This window comes from Anser brachyrhynchus, assembly GCF_964034855.1.
Source record: "Anser brachyrhynchus genome assembly, chromosome: 2".
Lineage (NCBI taxonomy): Eukaryota > Metazoa > Chordata > Aves > Anseriformes > Anatidae > Anser > Anser brachyrhynchus.
Genome location: NC_137695.1, coordinates 42,396,758 through 42,418,339, shown reverse-complemented (window position 1 = coordinate 42,418,339; position 21,582 = coordinate 42,396,758). Strand labels below are relative to the sequence as shown.

The 21,582-nt window shown below is 41.0% G+C and overlaps 1 protein-coding gene across 3 annotated transcripts in view; it reads left to right on the top strand.

Annotated features, from left to right (window-relative positions):
- The first annotated feature begins 3,953 nt into the window (after nucleotides 1–3,953).
- The window catches only part of SLC4A7 (solute carrier family 4 member 7), a 144,993-nt gene continuing 127,364 nt past the window's right edge, over nucleotides 3,954–21,582 (top strand). For 2 of the 3 annotated variants that reach the window (XM_080579127.1, XM_080579122.1), the window contains exons 1-2: nucleotides 10,669–10,776; nucleotides 11,924–12,016. In XM_080579127.1, coding sequence (XP_080435253.1) covers nucleotides 10,684–10,776; nucleotides 11,924–12,016 — 186 coding nt within the window. In that variant the 5' untranslated portion in view covers nucleotides 10,669–10,683. Of the gene's footprint in view, nucleotides 4,035–10,668; nucleotides 10,777–11,923; nucleotides 12,017–21,582 lie in introns of those variants that run through there. The other variant, XM_080579123.1, reaches the window with a different exon arrangement.

Genomic DNA, 21,582 nt, shown 5'->3' with positions numbered 1-21,582 from the left:
TCAACACGGGGCATCACTATGAGGGAGTGTTCTCCAGTGTGGAGGAAAGTTTCATGTCACAGCATTGAGTGATACACCAGATTTTTGTAAGCATGTAACCTCAGTTTCCAGTTTCTATGCAGCAACTCCAACAGGGTTTACAGATCTGTTTTCTGGGCTTGCAGCTTCAGTACTTCTGATTGCAAATGTAATACTTTGCTACATCAAAGAGGATGTATTTAATGGTTATGGCCCATCTAGCGCTCTCCTAAGCATGCAAAGGGCATGTACATATAAAGCATAACCACATAACATGCAGTCTTACAGATATAACCTTAAAAAAGGCAAATAAAGGGGTGTGTGGGTAGGAGAAAGACATAGATCCGCTGGAGATCCAAGTTGGAACTTTTCCTGTAGAAGTAGGATACCGGCTGGAATTGGAGACTTTCCAAAGCCAGGGTGCCTTCTGGCTAGATAAGATGGACACTGTCACAAAGGGCCAGGTGTTGCAGTCTGCACGCTGAGTAGCACTAACCCTTGTAAAGAGCCTCACTGAATGCTATTTATTCATGCATCCCTATTGAAGTTAATGTGAGTAGAATATGTTGAATTTGGCCCTAGGTTAGTAACATAAAATTGTAGCTCTTTAAAACGGATCTGAACAGAGACGTACAGCCCAATGCTGCACTGGGCCTGAGAACTCGTTGCTTTGAGGAGGCTTGGGATTTTTGATTTTGCTGTTTTATCTGGGGAGTGGGGACAGTCAGGGAAAGAACAGCGTGACTATTTTTCTTCCAGATCTAATAAGAAAAGCCTGAGAGAGGGCAAAAAGAATTTGCTCCCTTGGATGTTATCTAAGATGCTGCCTTCTTCCTCTAAGAAATAGAGCTTTCATGTGTTATATTACATACGGCCCCCCGAAAAGATGCATATCTTTTGCCTGGGGTGAGCAACTCCTGAGATTTCTGAAGTCAGGCTAGTACATTAACACCTTAGATTTAGGTAGCGCACGGCTACAAGCAAAAGTCTTCGGATGATAGAAGCAAATCAGACACTGCTTTTGTATGTCACGAGGGATTATTCTATTTTAGTGCTATGCCCTTTGGCTTTACAAATGCACCTGTAGTGCTCCTGTGGTTAGTGCAAAGACTCTTGGTGGAATTAATTTACTTTAGTCGTTTTGTCTTTATAAATAGCAAGCGTTAGAACCGGCTATACACAAACAGCTCTTCAAACCTTACGTGTATTCTTTGAAGCAGTTCACGAATAAGGAAGGCTTCTGCACTTTAATGCCAGCACTGAGTTCACCGGTTTACTTTTCCTTTCAGAAAAGACAATCTGAGGAAGCAGGAGTAATTTTTGGCTGTATCTGTATTTGTCATATGGAAGATGGGAGATAAATTCTAGGAAGTCTAAAGTCTTTCACCTGTGTGAATCTGAAAAAAAAAAAGTTATGTCTGATTTAATGTAATCTGCTGTGTTATTTTTATTGGAAAAAATGGCTCTGAGAGCTCATAGTGTTTATGTGGTATTGTTGACATATAGTAGCAAGCTGCTAACCATTGTCAGAAGTTTCAGGAACAGAGATACTGGTCTACCAAATACTATGGCAAATAATTGTTGCTTTGAGTCTTTTGCAGAGATGGGGGGAGCTAAACGATTAAGAAGGTTTTAATTTTACCAATATCTCCTATTTCCCATTTATTAGCTACAGAGAAGATTTTTAAAAGATTTTTTCCCCTCAGTTTTAACATTTTTTCCTATTTGTTTTTTAGATGTCATTAAATATGGTATCATGAATCCTGATTTTAGCTAAGCATGCTGGAACACTCACTGTGCCTGTTGTAGTCCAAACCTGCTTCACAACAACACCAGAAGACAAATAGGCATAACAGCAAAGAAGAAAGAATAGAAAACAGAGAGGCTGAGATTTGCATTTTGAATAAGTGGCTTTCTAATAATCTTGCTATTATAGGAAAAACAAGTTCAGCATATGAATTTATTAGATGTTGTGATATCTGGCAAATTTCAGTCAATATCAGCTACTTAAGCTGTAGGGTTTTAGCTCCTTTTTTGATCCAAAGTTTCTAGGAGCACTGCATAGAATAGCCTTACTTAAGCCATTTTTTTTTCTTTTAAGAGGTGTAGGGTGTGGAAAAAGTGAGGCAGAGAAATAAAAGGCATCACAAGAAAGGTGTTAAGAGTAGGAAAATACTAGGAAATTTTGTGCCATAAATGGTGTCAGTATTTGGATGAAGATGGTGGGGAGGCAGCCTGGAGACAGCCTGGTTTGTCATGCCATCTCTCAGGATCAGTAATGGCATGAGCTCCTCTTTGTCAGGGAGGATCACAGGACCGTGGCATTAGGCCGAGAGTCCATCTTGTCCAATATGTTGTCTCTCAAGCAGCTAATAGCAGAGTATAAGAGCAGGGAGTATAAGAATAGGCTGTGTTATAGATTGATATTCCTCCGAGGGCTTCCGGCAATCAGCTTTAAGGATTTCTTCAGCTATTTCTGAACCGTCATGCTTAGCACTTCCTTGATGTCATTTTATCCTTTAAGTGAACATCATTCCCTGTAGGAACCTCTTTGAGTTCTGCAGCCCAGTGTTGTAATGGTTTGCTTGCAGATATCCCAGCCAGGGATGGGGAGGAACTGTGCTGTCGAGATTTACTCTTTTCAGGACAATTTTTTTAATCATCAGTGATAAATGAAAAGCAGTCCAAAAATGCAAGAAGGACTTTTTCGCTTATTACACATTTTGCTAAGAATGGCCTCCTGTGTGGCTGATAAATGCAATTTTCATTTTTTTTTCTCCTATTCTGTACTCGTTGCTAAATAACCTTTGTGTCCACCCAGTGCTTGAGTCTTATCAGAACATAGATACATTTGTGTGTAACAGACTTCTCTTACTTCATTTCTTGGCATGCAAACCTCGGTTACTTTGGGGTGCTGAGATAGGATTTGATATTTCACATTTTGTTATTTGATGTCCATTATTATAAATGCAATTGAAACTTTTGAGTGAGGAGTCTAAAGTTAGGCAAATGAGGCAGGTATCTTTTAATAGGGGTGGCCTCGTACATTGGGGTATATCGTGCTTTTTACTCCGACCTGAATTATTGGGAATTGTGAATGCTCTGATCCTGAAGAGAAGCCATTTGTTTGGAAAGCAGAAACATGCTTGAAGGTTTACAAGAGGACAGACACCCTGGTAAGGTTTTAATACCCTTCATATTAAAACCAATTGCCCTGTGAATAGCTAGGATGTTTCTGTTTGCCAATATAATTGAAACATTCACATTCCTACAAGTACGGAAGTTTTTTTCTTTAATTGGCATGAACTCTAGGGGATTTTTTTTTTTTAATAGCTTGTGATAGTTTCCCCGATTTCAACTCCCTGGGCATGCATGCAGGTAAACCATAACTGTCAAATGCTATTCGAGGTTGAAGCCGGGATGAAGCCTGCAATGCAGATTGACCCCAGAGCAGTAGGTCTGTGTGGAGCATGCCAATGCAACACGCCGGCACAGCTCGCTGTGTTTGCTGCCAGCCTGGATGAGAAGGCAAGGACTCAACTCAGGAGAAGAGCTGTTTAAAGCCTGTTTCTGCCCTTTTCAAGCCTGTTTCTGCAGACGACCAGCTCGCTGTGCGGAGGCGCTCAGCTCCGATGCGTGTGGCTACAGTGCCCTCTTGTGCGAGCGAGCGCTGGCGGACAGGGGCTCTTTCGGGAGGTCTCGCCGCTGCTCCTGGCTGCCAGAGAAGGAAGGAAACCAAAGCCGAAATCCCCTTCCTGCTGTGGCTATTTGCAGCTGTGTTTTAGTCACCCATGCGTTGGGTTGCAGAGCTGTTTTGTTCGGTTCCTGTGATGTGATGTGATATGATATCAGTGCAGCCTTTGGGCCTTTACGGCTTAAAATGGGCTTTGCATCCTGCTAGTAGTTTGGCATTCGCTGGAAAATGAACACTTACTATTTCTGTTGTGGTGATGCCCACAGGACCTGTCATGGACAGGAGCTCCCGGTTGTGTTTGGTGCTGTCTCCACACTCTGAGGTAGGGCCCTTGCGGTGCTGTGAAGCTTTAATCACATAGCAAAAAATAAGTAACCAAACCTGGTTGTTATTTTGCAGGAAAGAAGAGGGAAGTTTCCTCCTCCTCCCACCCCAAAATTGTCAGCTGCACTTCATCTGTCTCTGAAATTAGAGAGGTTAAATTAATATATCTTGATTGGGAGAAAAAAAAAAAAAAAGAAGAAAACTTGAAGGGAAAAAGGGCACAGTGATCAGAACTAAGTGAGCAGGACAGACCCAGGAGGGTTTTGACACATTATCATTTGGAAATGGCAAAGTGAAAATCTGCTGTGACTGCAGTGTTTCGAGATTACTATAAGACAAGAAAAATACCTGCTTGTGCAAATAAGTGTAACCATGACATAGAAACTTCAAGGGATCTATCCCCCTCATTTGATAAAATGACTTTAGATCATTTAAAATTATGGCCATCCTTTTGAGGGTATAGTTCATGACAAAACTGTTGGAAATGTAAGTGACAACTAAGCAAGCAAATTCTCAATGTATTACCAAGACATAAAGTGTGTGAGCAAGAATGTCATAACATTAAAAAAGAGAAATCCAAACCTAGTTCCTCTATACAGGCCATTGAACTATATAAAACTAGAAAGAGAAAATTTAACTATATTAGGAGAAGAAAAAACTTGGTGCTAGCAGGACTTGGCACAGGCTTTTTAGTCTTAGGTACTTCTACTTCCGTTGAAGTCCAAGGGTAGAATAAACATGCAGCATCTCTGCAGTCAATGAAAAAGCAAACTTTTTTATTTTCCTACTGTGCTTTTCTCTATTCTCTTTTCACAAACTTATTTTGTCTCATTTTAAACATTCTTTTCTAAACATTTTTTCTGATGTTTTTTTTTAAACTGTGAGAGTTCCACCCTGACTTCTCTTACCTGCCAGTCTGCAGAGAGAGGTGCAGAAACGAGGGGAGAGCTGGTAACGGGAAGCGCAAGCTTGTCTGAGCTGCACAGAAAGGAGGAGAGAAACAGGGATGTGGTGTGCCAGAGGACCCGCATGAAAGTAACTAGGAGCAGAACCTGACCATTACAATGCTGTTGTCCTGCTCCTATCTTCCAGTCCTGTTACATGTCCCATCATGTTCTCCACTCTGTCCTTCCTGCTTCTTTTTGGTCCTTACTGGACGCTAGGCCTGTACCTGCAAATACTATCGCCAGCCCTTAAGCTAGGGTAACATGATATTCAGCTGGATTTGTGGAAACACCATGTCTTCTTGCTTCCTGAGACCAGCAGTTCTCATAGGCTAGGGCCCCATAGCTGAAAGGAAGTGTGTGCACTGTAAAACAATTTTATTCACTGTTTTACTTAGGTTTATTAAGATAGGCTTTGTTTGCAAGCCAAACGCATGACATTATCCCAGTTACTAATTATCCTAAATAACACAAATTTGCCTTACGTTATGAAAATGTGAAAACATATTTGTTACTTTCCATGCTTACTGGATCCTATTTCTTCCCCTTCAAGTACTCTGATTATGTAAACACATGATGCTGGCAGAGCCTCTGCCTGCTGAGGGTTGTCCTGCAGACCACCAGCTCTCCTTTGTGCAGTGCCAAGGTGTACGGGTTGACTCAAGCTCTGATTTTCCTGCAATACTGCTTAGGCTGCAACACCTTCCTACAGAGCCCATCACCAGCAGGTTCAACTCTGCAATAAGTGCATATATTTTTTGCAGATGAATGAGGTGCTTTCACATCTTTCCAGCTGCACCTCTTTCTTATCCAAGTACATGGTTTTAAACTTAATTAAAAAGGATTTTTTTCAGAGGTTTTATAATTTCAGAGGTATTTGCCACTTTGCAGGAGAACTATTACATATCTGAGAAGTTTTCAGATTTCAAATACAGGATCATCAGTGCCTACGTGGATGCATTGATTCTTGGCCACTATTGAAATCCGAGCACAGCTGAGTGCAGCAGCTGGAAGCCTTTGTTTTTCATGAAGGCAAAGTGATCAGCTAGGTTGTTCATTTTGTTCTTCATGATAAACACCAGCTCCAGCAGGAATATAAAGGAGATCAGCAGGAGCAAAATGGCTCACACAGGAGCAAAATACAGATCTGTTGCTCCCAGCAAGGCAATAGCTCCTTACTCTGAGCTGCTGGGGATGCTGAGGGCTGAGCTGCTGTGTGGCTCTGTGCAGCGTGTTAAGCAGCGAGCTCCAGAGGAGCCCAGCCCAGTCAGGGAGTGAGTGCACACTTCTGTCTGTGAAGAGGGCTGGTGCCAGTCTATATAAAAGCATGGATGAATAATGCACAGCTGCAAGTACGTCTCAGAGAGGAGACCTAGCAGTGCTGAGAAAGTTTGCAGAGGCTGAATACATGTCCTGTGAAATTATGGTGATCTCCTTAGACCCACTGATGTTTCAAGTCCCACCAACCCCATCGGGGCACCATGTTGGGGGAGCACATGCACAGGAAATTTGTCTCTTAACATTGTTGAACACAGGTTTGCAGGTTCTGAGACGTGCAGCAATACAATTAGATTTTATTGTTAGTCTTTCAACTGTCCAGGAGCACCTGGACACAACTATTAAACAAGCATGAAGTCTAAGAAAGAGCAGGGATCATAATGTAAGTGGGCACGGAGATCATCTCTTGGCACAAATGTTTTTTGAGCTCATACCATTAATAGGTTCTATTAGCTACATGCCCGGCTAGTAATCTTTCTTAGGTCAAGTTGGAATACTTGGGGTTATAAACCATAATTTTTTTAAAATTCTTTTTATTTTTATTTTTAAAGAAGGAGTTGTAAGATAGCTCTAAGTTGAGAGTGGATGGCTGCTGGGAGTAAGGCTTTTCTTTTGCTATAAGTGAGTGGTACCTACAAACAATGTATTTACAGAACAGCTGTCATCTGAAGCATTGCTCAGTTTCCATATGTCACAGAACAAAGTCTAGTCACTCATTTATGTGAACTTTTATTTGCAAGGAGACTGAGTTTTAGCAAGGTTATTTTGTTTAGATGACAAATCATGTCTTCATAGCAGGCTTAGGGGCATTTATTAAATATACATTGATGTCTATGTATGTGGACAGAGGATACACTGAAGCTGTTCAAACTTTTTCCTTTGCCTTTTTCCTTTTTTCTTTTTTCTTTTTTCTTTTTCTTTTTCTTTTTAAAGGCAAAAAAAAAAAAAAAGAATCAGGAGAAGTAAGACAAGGCAGCATATTCCCATGAAAAAAGTAGGTATGACTTTCACAGTGTACAGAGGATGAAAATATTAGAGGAAGAATATTCCCAGAGGTGCAGTGCATTTGTGCAGCTAGTGGGGACTTTCAAGAGGAAAGGAAGACGCAGATATTTTTATCACACCAGTGCTTCCTGCAGATTCTTGGCTGCACCAGCACTTGCCTTCTTGCTTTTTAGACTTAGGTCTATGCAGGATCAGTAATGTTCTTTTGGTAGATGGGGTATTTACACATTGTTCATTGGATTATTCAGAATTTGAAAAACGAGTTCATTGCTATTAAAGGAAAGAGAACACAGAGTGTCAGAAGCACTGCTTGTGTACAGCAAAGTCAAAAATATCAAAGGTATCCCTTTCAAATTGGGATCCTCGTTTGTGTTTACCATTTTCTTGTATTTCCGGCAGAGGGCAGGTTTGTGTCATGAAACCTATTTGCTCGTTTTGTCAGAACCTAACGTGAAGTTCACCAGTCACATTCAAGCCTAGTTAGAAAAAAAAAAGTCTTATTCTGTGGTAGTATCCCTTGAAAATTTTATCTCATATATATATGTATTAGAAAAAAAAATAATAAAAAAAAATAGAAGGACTTCTCCTAATAACCTTGAAGCTAGCTAAAAATCTAGCTCCCAAATGCATTAGTCATGTTGTCTAAAATTGTTTTGAAATTACCTCTGGTTCATTTCTCCCAATGCATTTCTTCCTTGTTTATATTGTGATATCTAAGATATTTTTAGCATTGACTTCATATGAAGACAATCAAGTGATGCACTTACCCATGCAGAGACATGAAAAGGTGGTGTTTTATTAAAGTTAGGTAGTAAAAAAATAAAGTTGTACTAGGAAAATGCAAATATAATTAAGACCTTAAGGCTAAAAATGGTTAAAAAAATAATAAAAAAAAATATAATCCTAGCATGCAAAACACTGAGGAAAAAAACAGGTTGTTACATCATGGTAACAAGTCCCAGCAGGGTTAACCACATGCCCATGTTTGTGTAATTCTTCTCAATATCATTTTGGTTTCAAAGTGACATGTTGTGGCACTGCCAGAACGGGACATTCTGAAGCAAAGGGAGGCAACTGCTTTTCTAATTCATGTGTCATCCCCAGAAGTTGTGCTCTTTCTGCTGTGACTACATGTAAATGTATTAAAAAAAAAAAAAAAAACAAAAAAAAAAACACTAGATGGAATCTTACTGGTAACTGGTATTTCAAATCACATTGCTTATGTATGAATCAACAGGACAGTTTAAACTCAGCAGTGGATGCACCAGTTTTTGCTTTTGCTTCTTGCATCTCATCGCTGCTGCTTTTATCATCCACGTGGTTTTGAGTCTTGGTTTTTACTTGTGTTTTACCTGTGACTTTGCATGCGGTGCCCCCAAATGACATTGTGATGAAAATACACATTTTTTGAAGGTATTTTTCCCCTTTAGCTGCTGTTGCTATTCACTTTGCACATCAATGTTCCTGTCGGTTTAGATTTGCTTTGATTTTTATGCAGTATGTTTTAGATTTGTGTAATTTTGAAAAGTACAGACTCACACAATAGTACTGTGCTCAAGTCATTATCATCTGAAGTTTTAACAATCACCGTGAAAAATCAGAAGTATAGCCTACTGCCAACAAGCTGTGCACTGCTACTTAAGGAGCTTTTTCTTCAGCAGTGTTACCCAGGATAGTGCCTCTTCCTTGCCTTCAAGCTGTCTCCGTAGTTTCACTTTGTCTGCTCTTAAGGGGATGGCAGCACTTTGATTTGCATTTGGACATTAGCTCCCACTCCCCCCAAGTCTAAACACTGTTATTAAGTTTACTGTCTGGATGATTCAGTAGTATCAAAAGAGAGAGTGAACTTCATCAAGTCAGGAAGCATAGCCTTTGGTTAGCTGGTGAAATGTAACGAGGACTCTAAATAGCCTCCAGCATGTAACTGGCGTGGCCAATGTTGAACCCAGGTCTCCAGAGGTGGAAGACTAGAAAAACTGGCCCTGGGGACAAATACCTTTTCTAACTCCCATCACATTTCTAATAGTTACTAGGGCAGAATAATGTTTCGTGACCTTTGGGTTGTCCCATTACCACAACATAATCTAGCTGTGCAAGCTTTCCAAAGGTCACTGTAAAAATAAAAATATTTCCTGCTGTGATCCATACCCTCAAACACAAAGAAAAAGAAATATCTTAATAAATGTAGTGACATTTGCACTATAGGGCACAGTACAAAGATCATGAACCATTATTCTGCACTAGTAATAATGTCACGATTTTATTTTTGCCCAGTGGTTACTGTATGACATTTGTGCTCACAGGGAAATTCCTGTGAATATCAGTAACTTAAAATATATTGCCTCCGGGTCCTGTCGATCTCCCATTGGAGTCAATGGAAGCTTTGCCATTTGCTTACCAGTAAGAGGGAATAGGACTGGCCCAGCATTCTCATGAGCAAAACTGAGACAGTTTTAAAGGGCTATTATTATTTTTTTTTAATTTCCCATTAAAAAGTATCTGTTAACTGGCTCCTTGATGAAACATGTTTCTTAAGAGAGTATAACAGGTCATTCTTATTGTTTTCCTGAGAATTGCTGCAACTATGTTTACAGAGGAGAGATTATGTGATGAGTCTTTTTTGGAAAAAAAAAAAAGAAAAAAAAAGAAAAAAGAGAAGTCATAATGCTTCTTGCTACTTGTGCAATTATTTATGACTTGGGAGACAGATGTTACCTAATATTTCTTCACTGCATTCCTATGTGATGGGCTCCCTTTATTTCTCAAACAGGGACATAGATTAATTCAGAAATTTCTGACTGAGATGGAGTGATATAACAACGTATAGAATGCTTAATGGTAATAACAATTATGGTAATAATAATAATAATAATAATAATAATAATAATAATGGCCCGATTTTCAAAGACTTGGAAGTACTTGGTTTTGTCTGACAGACTGGTTCTTATGTTAGTTACCTGCCAGTGCCCTGGAACAGATACATTTTACTTGATCAATTTCTGTAAGATTATCACTGAACTCTTGCAAGGAGGAGGTGGAGGGTTTGTATGCAATTGCAATCCATGTTGGCGTTGGCTCCTGCCTAGAAACACACCTTAGCTATCAATACGTGTAATATATCTCTGACAATATTTACAAGTCTGAGAAGAACTCCACCCCTCCTCCTGTGCTAAGGAGAAGCCTATCTGAAGGAAAGGAAGTATTTGAAAGCTCAGTTAATGATAGGATCACATTATTCATTGTTTTGGATTACACGGTGCCTGCCTCTAGTCTGGCTCCACTGTAGGGGAGATAAATGTTTCCTTCCCCAGTCTCAGAATTGGTTTGCGTCAGAGCAAAAAACACCAGTTCTGAGGGAAGCACACAGGCTGTTATTTCTTAACGGCTTCTGGTGGCTAAAATTATCCCCAGCTGCAGGGGATGGTTTGTGTTTACAATTTGAGGAAGAAGGCAGCAATCGTATCATCCAGTGCGCCTCCTCCTAATTTCCTCTCTGACACGTGCCACAGTCAGGTTTGTGACGCAGGAAGGTTTCTGCTGCAGTGCAAGTAGGAGGGCGTCCTGTACTGATCAGGTGCATCCAGCAGTGGGATTTTGTGGAACAGGGGAACTCAGAAGGTGGGATCTGGTAGTAAGCGAGCTGTAGCCTCCCTGAGACCCACGGAGCCCACCTCAGCTGTTACATCGGCCTGTTGCTGCCTCTCATGGACATGAAGTTGAGCCCTGGCTTCAGGCAAACACGAAGTGGGAACCAGTCATGTGAACCAATGTGTCCAGTGCGTGAGGCTGGGCAAGATCAACAGTACAGGGCAAACATTCAGCATGTCCTCCAGAGAGTTCAAGGAAAGACCTGGTCTGGTTCTCAAAAGGGCTAGCCACTGAACAGCACAGCCGATGTTTGTTTTCCTGCTCCTTGCCCTAGCCATAAGCACAGACAGGCTCGCATAGTCTGTAGGCAGCTGAATACAATTTTTCCTGTGGGTGGTAGTATTTAGAAAGTGTCCCGCCTTGCTTGCTTTTTTCAGATTGCTATCTTCCTGCCCTGATGGGATTAGGAGCCTGCCTTCTCAGAGGCACTGCCTGCCCTGGCCGGATTTCTCAGGGACTAGGCCGGTAGCGGTGATGACTTCGCAGCCGTGCTAGTAGCCTCTTTAGGGGAGGTGAATGAGGGCAAGGCATGAGGACGGAGCAAAGAAGTTGTAGTTCTCACCCATAGCAGGAATTCCTTTGAATATTTGAAGGAAATGACCAGGGAGCAGACATCAGTCATGCTTTTCTGACTCACTGGCATGTTTTTCAGCCAACAGACCCTGCCGGTCTCCTTGCTGCCTATAACATTGCTGTTCTAGTCTGTTTCTCCAGAAAGTTAGCACAAGAATTTTCCTCTTTAAAAATATAACTAGGGAATTAATGTTATAATACATGAAGTTTGGAAATGCGCTGAAATCACTGAGAGAATAAATGCTCCTTTTTAAAAAATAAAAGCAGCAACACTCTGGTTAATTAGGACCTGGATGATTGAGGTGCTCTCATGAGCCCTTGAGTTCTCCTAAGAGACTGCTCTTCTCCCCTAAATGTTTCTTATCACAGGATGCCTATAGAGGGGGATAAAGTATGGTTTGATCTAATGAACGGTTAATTGGCTTGTTTCTCTCCCCAGCTTCAGAAAAAGGAAGACCCACAGGAGAAATCATTTAAATGTCACAGTGGGATCAGCAACAGAGCAGGCAAAACTGAAGGAGTGGCCCATGAGGTACTGAGCTGTCCTTAGCTGTGTGTTTTCTTTTGAATCTGCTTGCTAACTTTGTTACTAGCACACTGCTTGGGAGCACTGAGGGACAGGCAGCTGCTGCTTTCAAAGTTTCTTGAAGGCAGTAGAGCCTGGAGGTGAAAGGCTGGTGTAACCCTGCAGTATCCTCGTGGAAAGTGCTGTTAAGGCTGGTTCTGACACAGGTACTTTTGCGAGCTTGACTTAGCATGTCTTCAGCTGCAGCCACCAATACCTTCAGTTCTGGGTCCAGAGTTTAAAGGATCAGCTTAGTCAGCAAGAGAAACTCAGTCTTCTAATGCGATAGCCTTTAATTAGACGCGCATACATATATAAATGCATAGATTATCTACTACCTCCTACTACAAATGTCTCACTGAAATTAATGGGGTTATTCAAAGAGTAAACTATGAGTAATAATGAATAATGTTAATACTCAGCATGACTAACAGTGGTAGGAGGGAGAGTCTGAATGGCTTAGACAGGAGGGTCTGCTGGGAGCCAGCATCTGATTTGCACGAACAATGACTTCTCAGAGCAGTGAAGCTGTTGCTCACTTGTTACCAATCATTAAGTTATAGCACCCATTTTATCAAAGACTTCTTGATCTCTGCCTTTATGCCTTTCTCAAGGCAGAGTTTACATGCATGGCAGAAAATGAGTCATACACATGCAGTTGGTCTTCTGATCCCTTTTCTGTTTAGTTTTAGTGTGGTCTGCATCCTCGCAGCAACGTTTTATGTAGGCATGTTTCAAAAAGCCTGTGACAAAGCTTCTCACAAGAGGCTTTTTTTTCATTTCATGTGGGAGAGAGAGCATGAGATGAGGAACTGATTAAGAAATTAGAAAAAGCAGGCTGAGATCAGATTTCAGAACAGTTAACGGTCCCTGACGCAGTGCCTCGGAGTCCATCTGAGGCTGAGCCACATTGTAAAATGCTGGTGTGTACGGAGGATCTAGCGAAAAAATGATGTATAATGAGCAGAGAAAAGCAACATTCAAAAAGATTTTTAGAAGATCAAAACATGAAATTATTTTCCCTGACAAGAGCTGTTAGATGGTCAGCTCTTTGCTGATGTTACTGAATGTTTAAAGTCACTGGAACAAACTGGTGGTGGTGCGTTACTGTGGAGTGATATACAGTGAAATACAATCTGCTGACGTTCTACCTTTCTGTAATCCCAGGTTTCTGGGGAAAGACCTGCAGTGTAAATTCAGTTGGGATAAGGAATGAGGAAATTAATATTCCTCCTCAAATACAAAGCAATCTGAAATCCTTCAGAATTAATTCTGAAGAGATAAGTCTTTTTGTCAGTCCCCTAAGTCAGATCAATTCCTTTCTTGTTCTTATTTCTAGTTCTTGCTGCTCCTCCCAATTTGTGGTAACCTAGTTTTCTCCTGACAGAAATCTGAGTTTCATGTTGCTAATAAAAATCTGGGAAATGTTAAAAATTTAATACGATAGAGAGATCCTTGGTTAGACTGAACTAAAGATAATGAGGTCAAGAGGTTTGGGAAAGGGGCAAGGCTATATAATTCCAGCATTTGTCCTAACGTGCAATTAAGATTCTGATATGTGACCTAATTTTAACAAGCTCCATGACTAGAATAATAAGGCAAACCAAATGAGTGTATCAGATCATAGACACTGAAAAAAAAAAAAAAACAAAAAAAAAAACAACAAAAAAAAAAAACAGGTCATTTCAGGATGTCTTAATTGCAAATATTGTCTCATAAATTTGTGATGCAGGTCTGGACCAGAGCGATATTTAATAGTCCAATCTATTAAATGTCTCCTGCTGGTTAAGGAAAAATATACTGGTTAAGGTGTGAAAAGATTAGTTCCATCAGAGGATCTCTGTCAGATGTTATTACTGTGTAATTAAAGCTCCCATTAGAGTAGTCTGTTATGGCCACATCAAAAGCTAGAGTCAACCTTCTCTCAGCAGCAGTTTTGCAACGTGAATAAATGCTCACCAGAGACTTTCTTGAAGTCACTCAGTCCATTCTTATTCTGCTTTTATATCGTACTTGAATCCAAGTTTCCAGATGCTGTAGGCTAATGTAAAATAATACCTATGCTGTCCACTCTCAAGGAGAATATTACTGTAAATGTTCTCAAGAAGCTGGATCATAAACTGTTTCTCAGGGATGTAATTTTAAAATAATTCTTTTTTGTACTCTTCTTGTTACGACGTTGGCCTAAAGAGGATCAGGCCCGATCTGTTTAAACGCAGTCGTCAGACACCCACTTGTCAGGTGGCTGCGATATTGTCTGTTGTGTGCTGGAAGGTAAGAGTTTTAAGGTGAAGTGGATCATAGGGTTCAGCTGATTACTGCAATGTGCATCTTGCATGAATTTGACAAACATCACTACTGCTTTTCTATTGGAAAGATTAGATGACTAGGCTACCAAAAGGTGTTCTTTGCAGAAGAAAACTGGGCAGGTTGCTTGTTACATGAGGCAGTGAAGGTCAGGCAGAGGGACATTACAAAACTGATGAATAATTTTGATTGATGGAAATTTTATTCCTAGGCATGCGCAAATGGAAATCCCTTTTTCTAAGAACTAGCTGAAATCAGGCATGCCAGAACAACAACAATATTCTTGTTGACTTATCTGGAAATTGCATTGGGTCTCTGATATTCACCGTGCATCACATACATAAGTAACGTCTCAAAAAGTCAGCAGTTCTATTAGATGTTTGCAAGTGTGAGCAAGATTGATAGCTTTCAACAGTGCATCAAAACTGAATCCAGATCTCTGGAATATAAACTCTATATAGGTTGTGCAGTGTCTTGTAACACAGAGATTAACTATGAATATTCCCTGGTCCTACTGTTGGTACGGTGAATGAAAACTACGTGCACCATGACTTTCAGTAAGGTTTTGGTTTACTTGTGGCAAGTTGCAGTTTGGTGTTTCTTCTGGAATCTTCTCTGAGCTTTACAGCAAAGCCCTAAAGTGAGCAAAGCCTGTGTGTGTGGTTATTCATATACCATTTACATGTCAGGCAGCAGCAAACTAAGTTATCTTTTAAATGATGTTTAAATATTTGAATATTTTTTTCCTGTAATTTATTTTGTTTACCTTATTTTATCTCGGTAAACAATTGAAGTGGATTCAGGAATCTCCACTGCAAAAGAAAAATGTGCAATTAACTTTTATATGTGACAGCTGGTAACTGCATCCTTCCCCCTTGAAAAGGAGATCCTTCTGTGTGGTATGAATTTGTTGATATCTCCTAACTTAGCTCTTTGTTGTATCCTCTAAATAAAGCAGAAGAGAGCAATGCTGCAAATAGGAAAGATTCCTGATACTTTTGGAATTACTCATCCCCTGAATTGTAAACTGTGAAGAAATCTTTCTAATTGTGTGTCCTTCTTGGTCTATAATTTTGAAAGGAAAAAGCTGCCATCAGCCAGCCGGAATCACCACTGAAGTCTTCAATAAGCAGCTGCTAGGAGTTTGACTTAGAAATCAGGCAGAGACAAGAAGAGGAAAAAATCTGCCCACTGTGGGTGGGGAGAAAAGAGAACTTGTAGGAGGCAGAATCAACTGTTTTCCTCTTTGCAAGCACATTATAGACAAAAATCAGTTTTTTTAAAGGGAAATACTGCTAGTGTTGTGGTTAAGAGTGACACATTTTGTCAAGGTAACTCATTAGGGCCTGCACATATGTTTCAGATCTGCTGTCATTTGATGTTGGTGCTGATTCTTATGCCAATGAATCTTTGCTATTGACTTAATTGTGAACAGGCAGCATTCTGCCTCCTTAATGCTTTACAAAGCTACATGTGATAGTTAAGATTTTCCAGTTGCTCTCTAGGGGATGTGCTCTTTATACAAGGCTTCCCATCTGATCATAAGGTATCCAGCTTAATTTTAGATTAATATTTTTGTTAATAGAGTTAAATGACCATTTTAAAGATTTAGTATTCTGTAGTTCTGGTAGTTCTCACAGCTGTTTAGAGTCTATCAATTGGAGAAATAAATTTTGGAGAAATTAATGTGTTTAGTTAAAATGGTTTTCTAATCTTTCTAGTGCTTGCATGACTTTAACTATTCTATGGCTTTCTTGCATATAACTGTCATCACATTCTTCATACTAGAGAAAAACAAATCATTGTAAATAGTTTTGAACAGTTGGCTGTGAAAAAGCTGGAATGTACAGAATGACTCAGGAGTAGACAATTCAAGTGTTTGCTGACTGCCAGTTGTTGTTTGACAGTGGATAGATTGGTTCAGGTGAGTACATCTTCCAGGACTAAAGCTAGAAAAGACCTGGAAATGAACTCTCATTAGTCTGAGGCTCAAACAAACATGCTTATTATTTGTGTCCCCCCCCTTTCTTTTTTTGTCTACTTCTTGTCCATTTCTCTTGTTGGTTTCTGAGTCTTGCTTGAGACAGGAGTGGAAGCACCAAAATAGTCTAGCAATATGTAATTTTTCAGACATGAATTAGTCACCCCATCAAGTTAACAGTGTTCTAGCCAGTCTGGTGTGAATATACTGGAATGGCTGTGTGTCCTTGAGAAAGATGATATGAGCATGGGATCTGCTTAACCACCACTGCAAGTGAGAGAAAAGTCTTCAAAATATGGCTTAAAGACAAGCTCAGGCCTATAGATTCCCTGGAAGCAGGGGTGGACGGAGGAGAGGGAATGAGGCTCAAAGTTCAGGAAGTCAGATCTGTTAAATCTTTGTTTGAGAATGGTTTTTAAACAAATGACTTTCTTTGGCAGTGAGGCTGGCGTAATTATCTCCTGTTTCCAGCCTCTCCTCTGTGCCTGTCCCTCTTTCCACTCTTGCTGTGTACTCCCTGCAAGCCATTCTGCTATAGCTATGTGTGGGGCAGTGTCGTGAGTACGGTCTGAAGACCGATCTGTCTGAAAAACAACTGGGATGAAAATATTTGTGTAACGTGGCTCAGGTCCCAGTGTGGCTCGCTGTGCTGCCTGGGAACTATCACCCTAGCACGAATAAGGGGTGGTGTAGCAGCAGACGTGAGCACGCAGGGGACATGTGGAAGTAATGTAAACCGATACTACCAAATTTCTCTGCTGTAATGCCCTGAGATGTGGCCCCGAGGTAGTGGGTTGGCAGGAGTATATTGCTTGGGGCTTTGCAGCAGGCTGCCCATGTGCAGTACAGGAGCTCCGGTAAGAAACAGGGCTGTATGTGTTGGCTAGGTGTACTTACACGATGGGTATCTTTGTCTCCTCAGCGCTGATTTCACCTCGCAGAAGGAGGGAGCCCTGGAAGCACCTCCAACTTGTAGCCTCTTGGCAAGGGCAAGGGTATTGCATGAGATGTCGTTTTTGTCCCGTTTTTGTCTTTGACCATTTGGATAAAGAATTTGACTCCAGAACTGGGTGTGTGCTGAGATTAATACATGTAATACTGGTAATGGAGCAGCAGCTTCCTGCAGCAGAGGTAGTCTTTTCTTAAGATGGTTGCTGTGGTATTTTTAAGGTAAAATCTTTCTGGACATTGTGACTGAGAGAAATGCAAACAGTCATTACCTGTGGCTTGAGAGAAATACATGTCTGGACTCTGCAGAATCCCTCAACACTTTGCATTTTAAGTACAACTCAAAACTTCCAGAACACTTTGCTAAGATTAGATTATTTTCCATATTTCACTCTTTTTTTTTTTAATTTTCTGAACTCCAAAAAGAAAAACATTTTTTCCTCCTTCCCTTCTTCCCCAACTTCTTCCTCTTTCCTACTTGTATTTCAAGAATGGGGATAGTTTGAATGGGGTGGTGGTGGTGTAAGAACCTGTTTTTTTGTAGGCATGCAAACTTTCTGGTGATAGGAAACTATCTAAGGAGATTGCCTGCAGTAGCAAGGGACTGGATTGATGACTACCATTATATGTGTAACTATATGTATGTAATGCGAACATATAAATGGATGTCTGAATTCATTTGGCTTTTCAAATCAATCTAGATATCTTCTGCATTAAGTATGTATAAATAACAAACAACTATTTCCATAGTGGTGAACAACTGAATGGAATCTGACTTTCTGGAGTGGAGGACAGTGTTTATTGAATGATTCTTTGTATGATTCATTTTGCTTAATGTAAACATGGCATAAATGACAAAATATGAAAGAAAAAAAAAAAAACAAAACACAACAACCCTCTGAAAATTGACGACTTAACCGATAATGTGAGGAAAGACAAAATAACAGGTGATGCCTGAGACACAGACCTATAGGTTTTTGTCAACAGTGTTAATCTTTTTAGAGGACTCGCTATTTTAGAAAAAAAAGGCATTTTTCAACTCACTGTTTTAGAAAACTGACAGTTTTTCAACTGTCTGCTTGCTCACTTTGGCTTTTGCTTGTGGAAACATGCTGTCCAGAATCATTATCTGCATTACAATTATATTTGTAGTAATTATGCCTCTGCAGGTCAGATGAGCCATTACCTTTTTATTGTGCCATAAAAATTTTTAAGATCTCTGTACCAGTGTAATTACCAAAGTAAAATGGGAGATCACGGGGGGGGAGGGAGGGGGTGTAAAATTTGGATTCCTTTAAAGTAACAGCTGGATTTGCTATATTGAGTGAGATAAGGTTTGTTTCATTCTGGCCTCATTGATGCTGCAGGTTCAGGAACAGCCGTGAACACTGCGCAACTAACTAATGACTTCACTTGGGTGATTAATGCCCATTATCTACTTTACTTCAGAGTTTGATATTTACTAAACTGATTTTAATACCTTGAAATATGCTGAAACCACCTCGATTTCTTGCAAAATTACATCTTGTGAGTAGGGTGGTGCTGAATGCAGGCTGGAGCATGCAGTAGGTGGTAGTCTGCATCAGGGAACGGGCCTGCAGAGAAAACAAAACCAAATTTGGAAGCTACTGTACATTTAAGGCATAGCATGATTCTGGGGCTACCATCTCTCAGATACAGAGTGATGTTGTGTCATTTTTCTCAATGCCTTGCATCCTCTGCTGGACAGAAATACTATTCCAACTGATGGTCTCCTCTGTACTTCTGTACAGGCTCATGGGACATGCACAGAGATAGAAAGTTGCCAGATCTTAATTAGATGCACAGTTCACATTAAAGCTGATGAGAATGGGGTGCCTGAATGTATTGGACATTCAGTGGGTCTTAAGGCCTGATGCTACCCTGCAACAAGATTCGTGGCATTGTATGGGTTTTGCAGTTCCAGTGCTGTATTAAAGGTTATTAGGGAGCAATGTTAATGCGTTTAGCTGTTATGTGACGCTCTTTCTGTGGTACTGTTCTTCTTTCCCTGTCCCATCAACCTGTGTTACTTCCATAGCCTCTGATCTCCAAGGAGGCCTCGCTCTCCCTCTTCCCAGCTCCGTGCAGCAACATTTTCCCCTCTCTCTCACAAAATCCCAGAGCAAAGCTGCTCTGTTCCCAGAGAGAGAAACTGAGTTTCATTTTTGGCAGAGAGATCATTCCCCAGGGGGGCTGAGGAGCACCAGCCTTACCTTTGCTGTATGAACTTGTGCTCGGTGCACTTGCCAGCTTTGGTTCTCTCGAGGATCTTGATGTTAGTGGTAGAAAGAGAAAGGTCCCCGGGACCCCATCCTGTAGGATAGATCCTGCTTCTCATCAGGGACCACTGGCACAAGGCAGCATTAATGTGACTATCTGCTACCCTCTAAAGTAATTTATCTCAGAACTGTCACAGATATTTCTAAGTCCTAAATTATGCGGTGTGTATGTAACCTTAGAGCCAAGCTCTGCGTACCAGTAAAAGGTGCCTTTGGGAGAAAGGCAGCTCTGTTTCCATGTTACGTGTTGGTTGTTGAGGCACACAGAGTGTCTTATTCAGATCACTGAGGAAATCAGTTGCTGAGCTGTGACTTCACCTGAACCTGAATCCCAGTGTGTGCAGAAGTACCCTTCCTGACTGTTGTTTCCAACAAGGTGATTTTCATAGCAGCAGTAGGGACTTCGCTCTTTTTTTCAAGTCTCAGCAGTTGGCATGGATGGCTTAGCACTTTCATTTAGAGGAAAAGTGAGAGTAAGCACTGCTGGGAAAAGTCAAGCATCGCGGGTGGGATGTCCGGACAGTGCTGCGCAGTCCCTTCTTGCCCTTGAGGCTACAGGCTTGGGTTTCAGCCTTTTTCCTGTGCCTCAGTAGATTTCCAATGTGTGCTTGGAGAATTGCTGGTTTGTTTTTTTTTTCCCCTCCTCACAGAAAAGGAAGGCTAAGCTGCTCTGCTTCACAGGTTTACAGGCAGTGAAAGGATGATCTGAGTGTAATGGCTGCTCCTTGTCATGAGCGTGAGAGAGGAGCCCTTTGCACGCAGGTATGAGGCAAAGTGCTCTCAACAGCAAGGCCTCAGATGTGGCCTGAATCACCTGTGTGTGCTCAGGTGCTTGACAGCTATCTGTATGGATGTGGTGACCTCGAGTCCTGTGGTCTTTGCTCAGAGTCTGAGAGCCACGCACAGTTCAAGCAGCTTGAGGAATACGTCTCTGCAAATTCTGGCATGTCTCGGCCTTTCTTCTTGTGCCAAGCTGAGGCTCCAATCATCTACATGATGCTCCCAGCACAAATTCACCCTTTTAACCTCTTAACACACCTTGTATATGTGCGTGCACATCCTCACGCTCTGAGGTGAAGGGAGCCAAGGATGGCAAGCACTTTTGGTGAGGCTCAGCAGATACAAGCTGGGTGAATCTCAAGGGCTGGTAGGTCTCTAGTTCAAGCAGGCAAACTGAGTAACTGGAGAAGTAGCAATATTTTAATACTCTATGAGCAAGCCATGCAGGTGTGAGGAAACTTCCTGTAACCTGCAGCGCAGAAGGTAAAATCAGCCCACAAAATTTTGTCTTTAGCAGGTTTCCAAGTCTGCAACCAAATAATTGTATTTACAAGCCTTGGCTTTATTTCTGAGAAAAGGGGAATGGGAAGAAAAAATATGGTACGGTCCAGAAACGTTTAATTTTGACTTTGGTGTTAACCTGCTATGATTGTCAGCAAGTTTTTTTAGATTTTTTTTCCTTCTCTTCCTCTTTACCCTGCTGTTTCTTCCATTGAAAACTCAAGCCTTCTCTGGGCCTCCTGCAAGGATTTTGGTTGAATAACCCACACTGACTCAGATATTAGCAGGGTCACCTGTTGAGAGTCGTCCATTTGGATGCAACAACAGTGTGAAGTCTGCTACTGACTGTTTATGCTTGTGGAATACAAGGTCGGGCATGCTTTGTGAGAGCTATACAGAGATACCTTTGGCTACCAGGTGACTGAGCATCTCCGCATACAATATATGAAGGCAGATTGATTTGTTTACCTGATATGTATCCACTGCAGACCTGGTTTAGGGCTAGATCCTAGGTTTTCTTCTCTCACTTTCTGGCCCACAGTTTGTGTATTTGCTATCACTGCAGTCATTCACAGCAAAGTCAACAAGAGAGACGTTGGCATAGGAGCATTGTTTTTTCTCATTTAACAGCTCACAAAAATACTACTGCAAGTGCAGTTACACCAGAGGAACGCTCTCTAGCTGTCACTTTGTGCTTTCCCAGCCATATGTGGTAA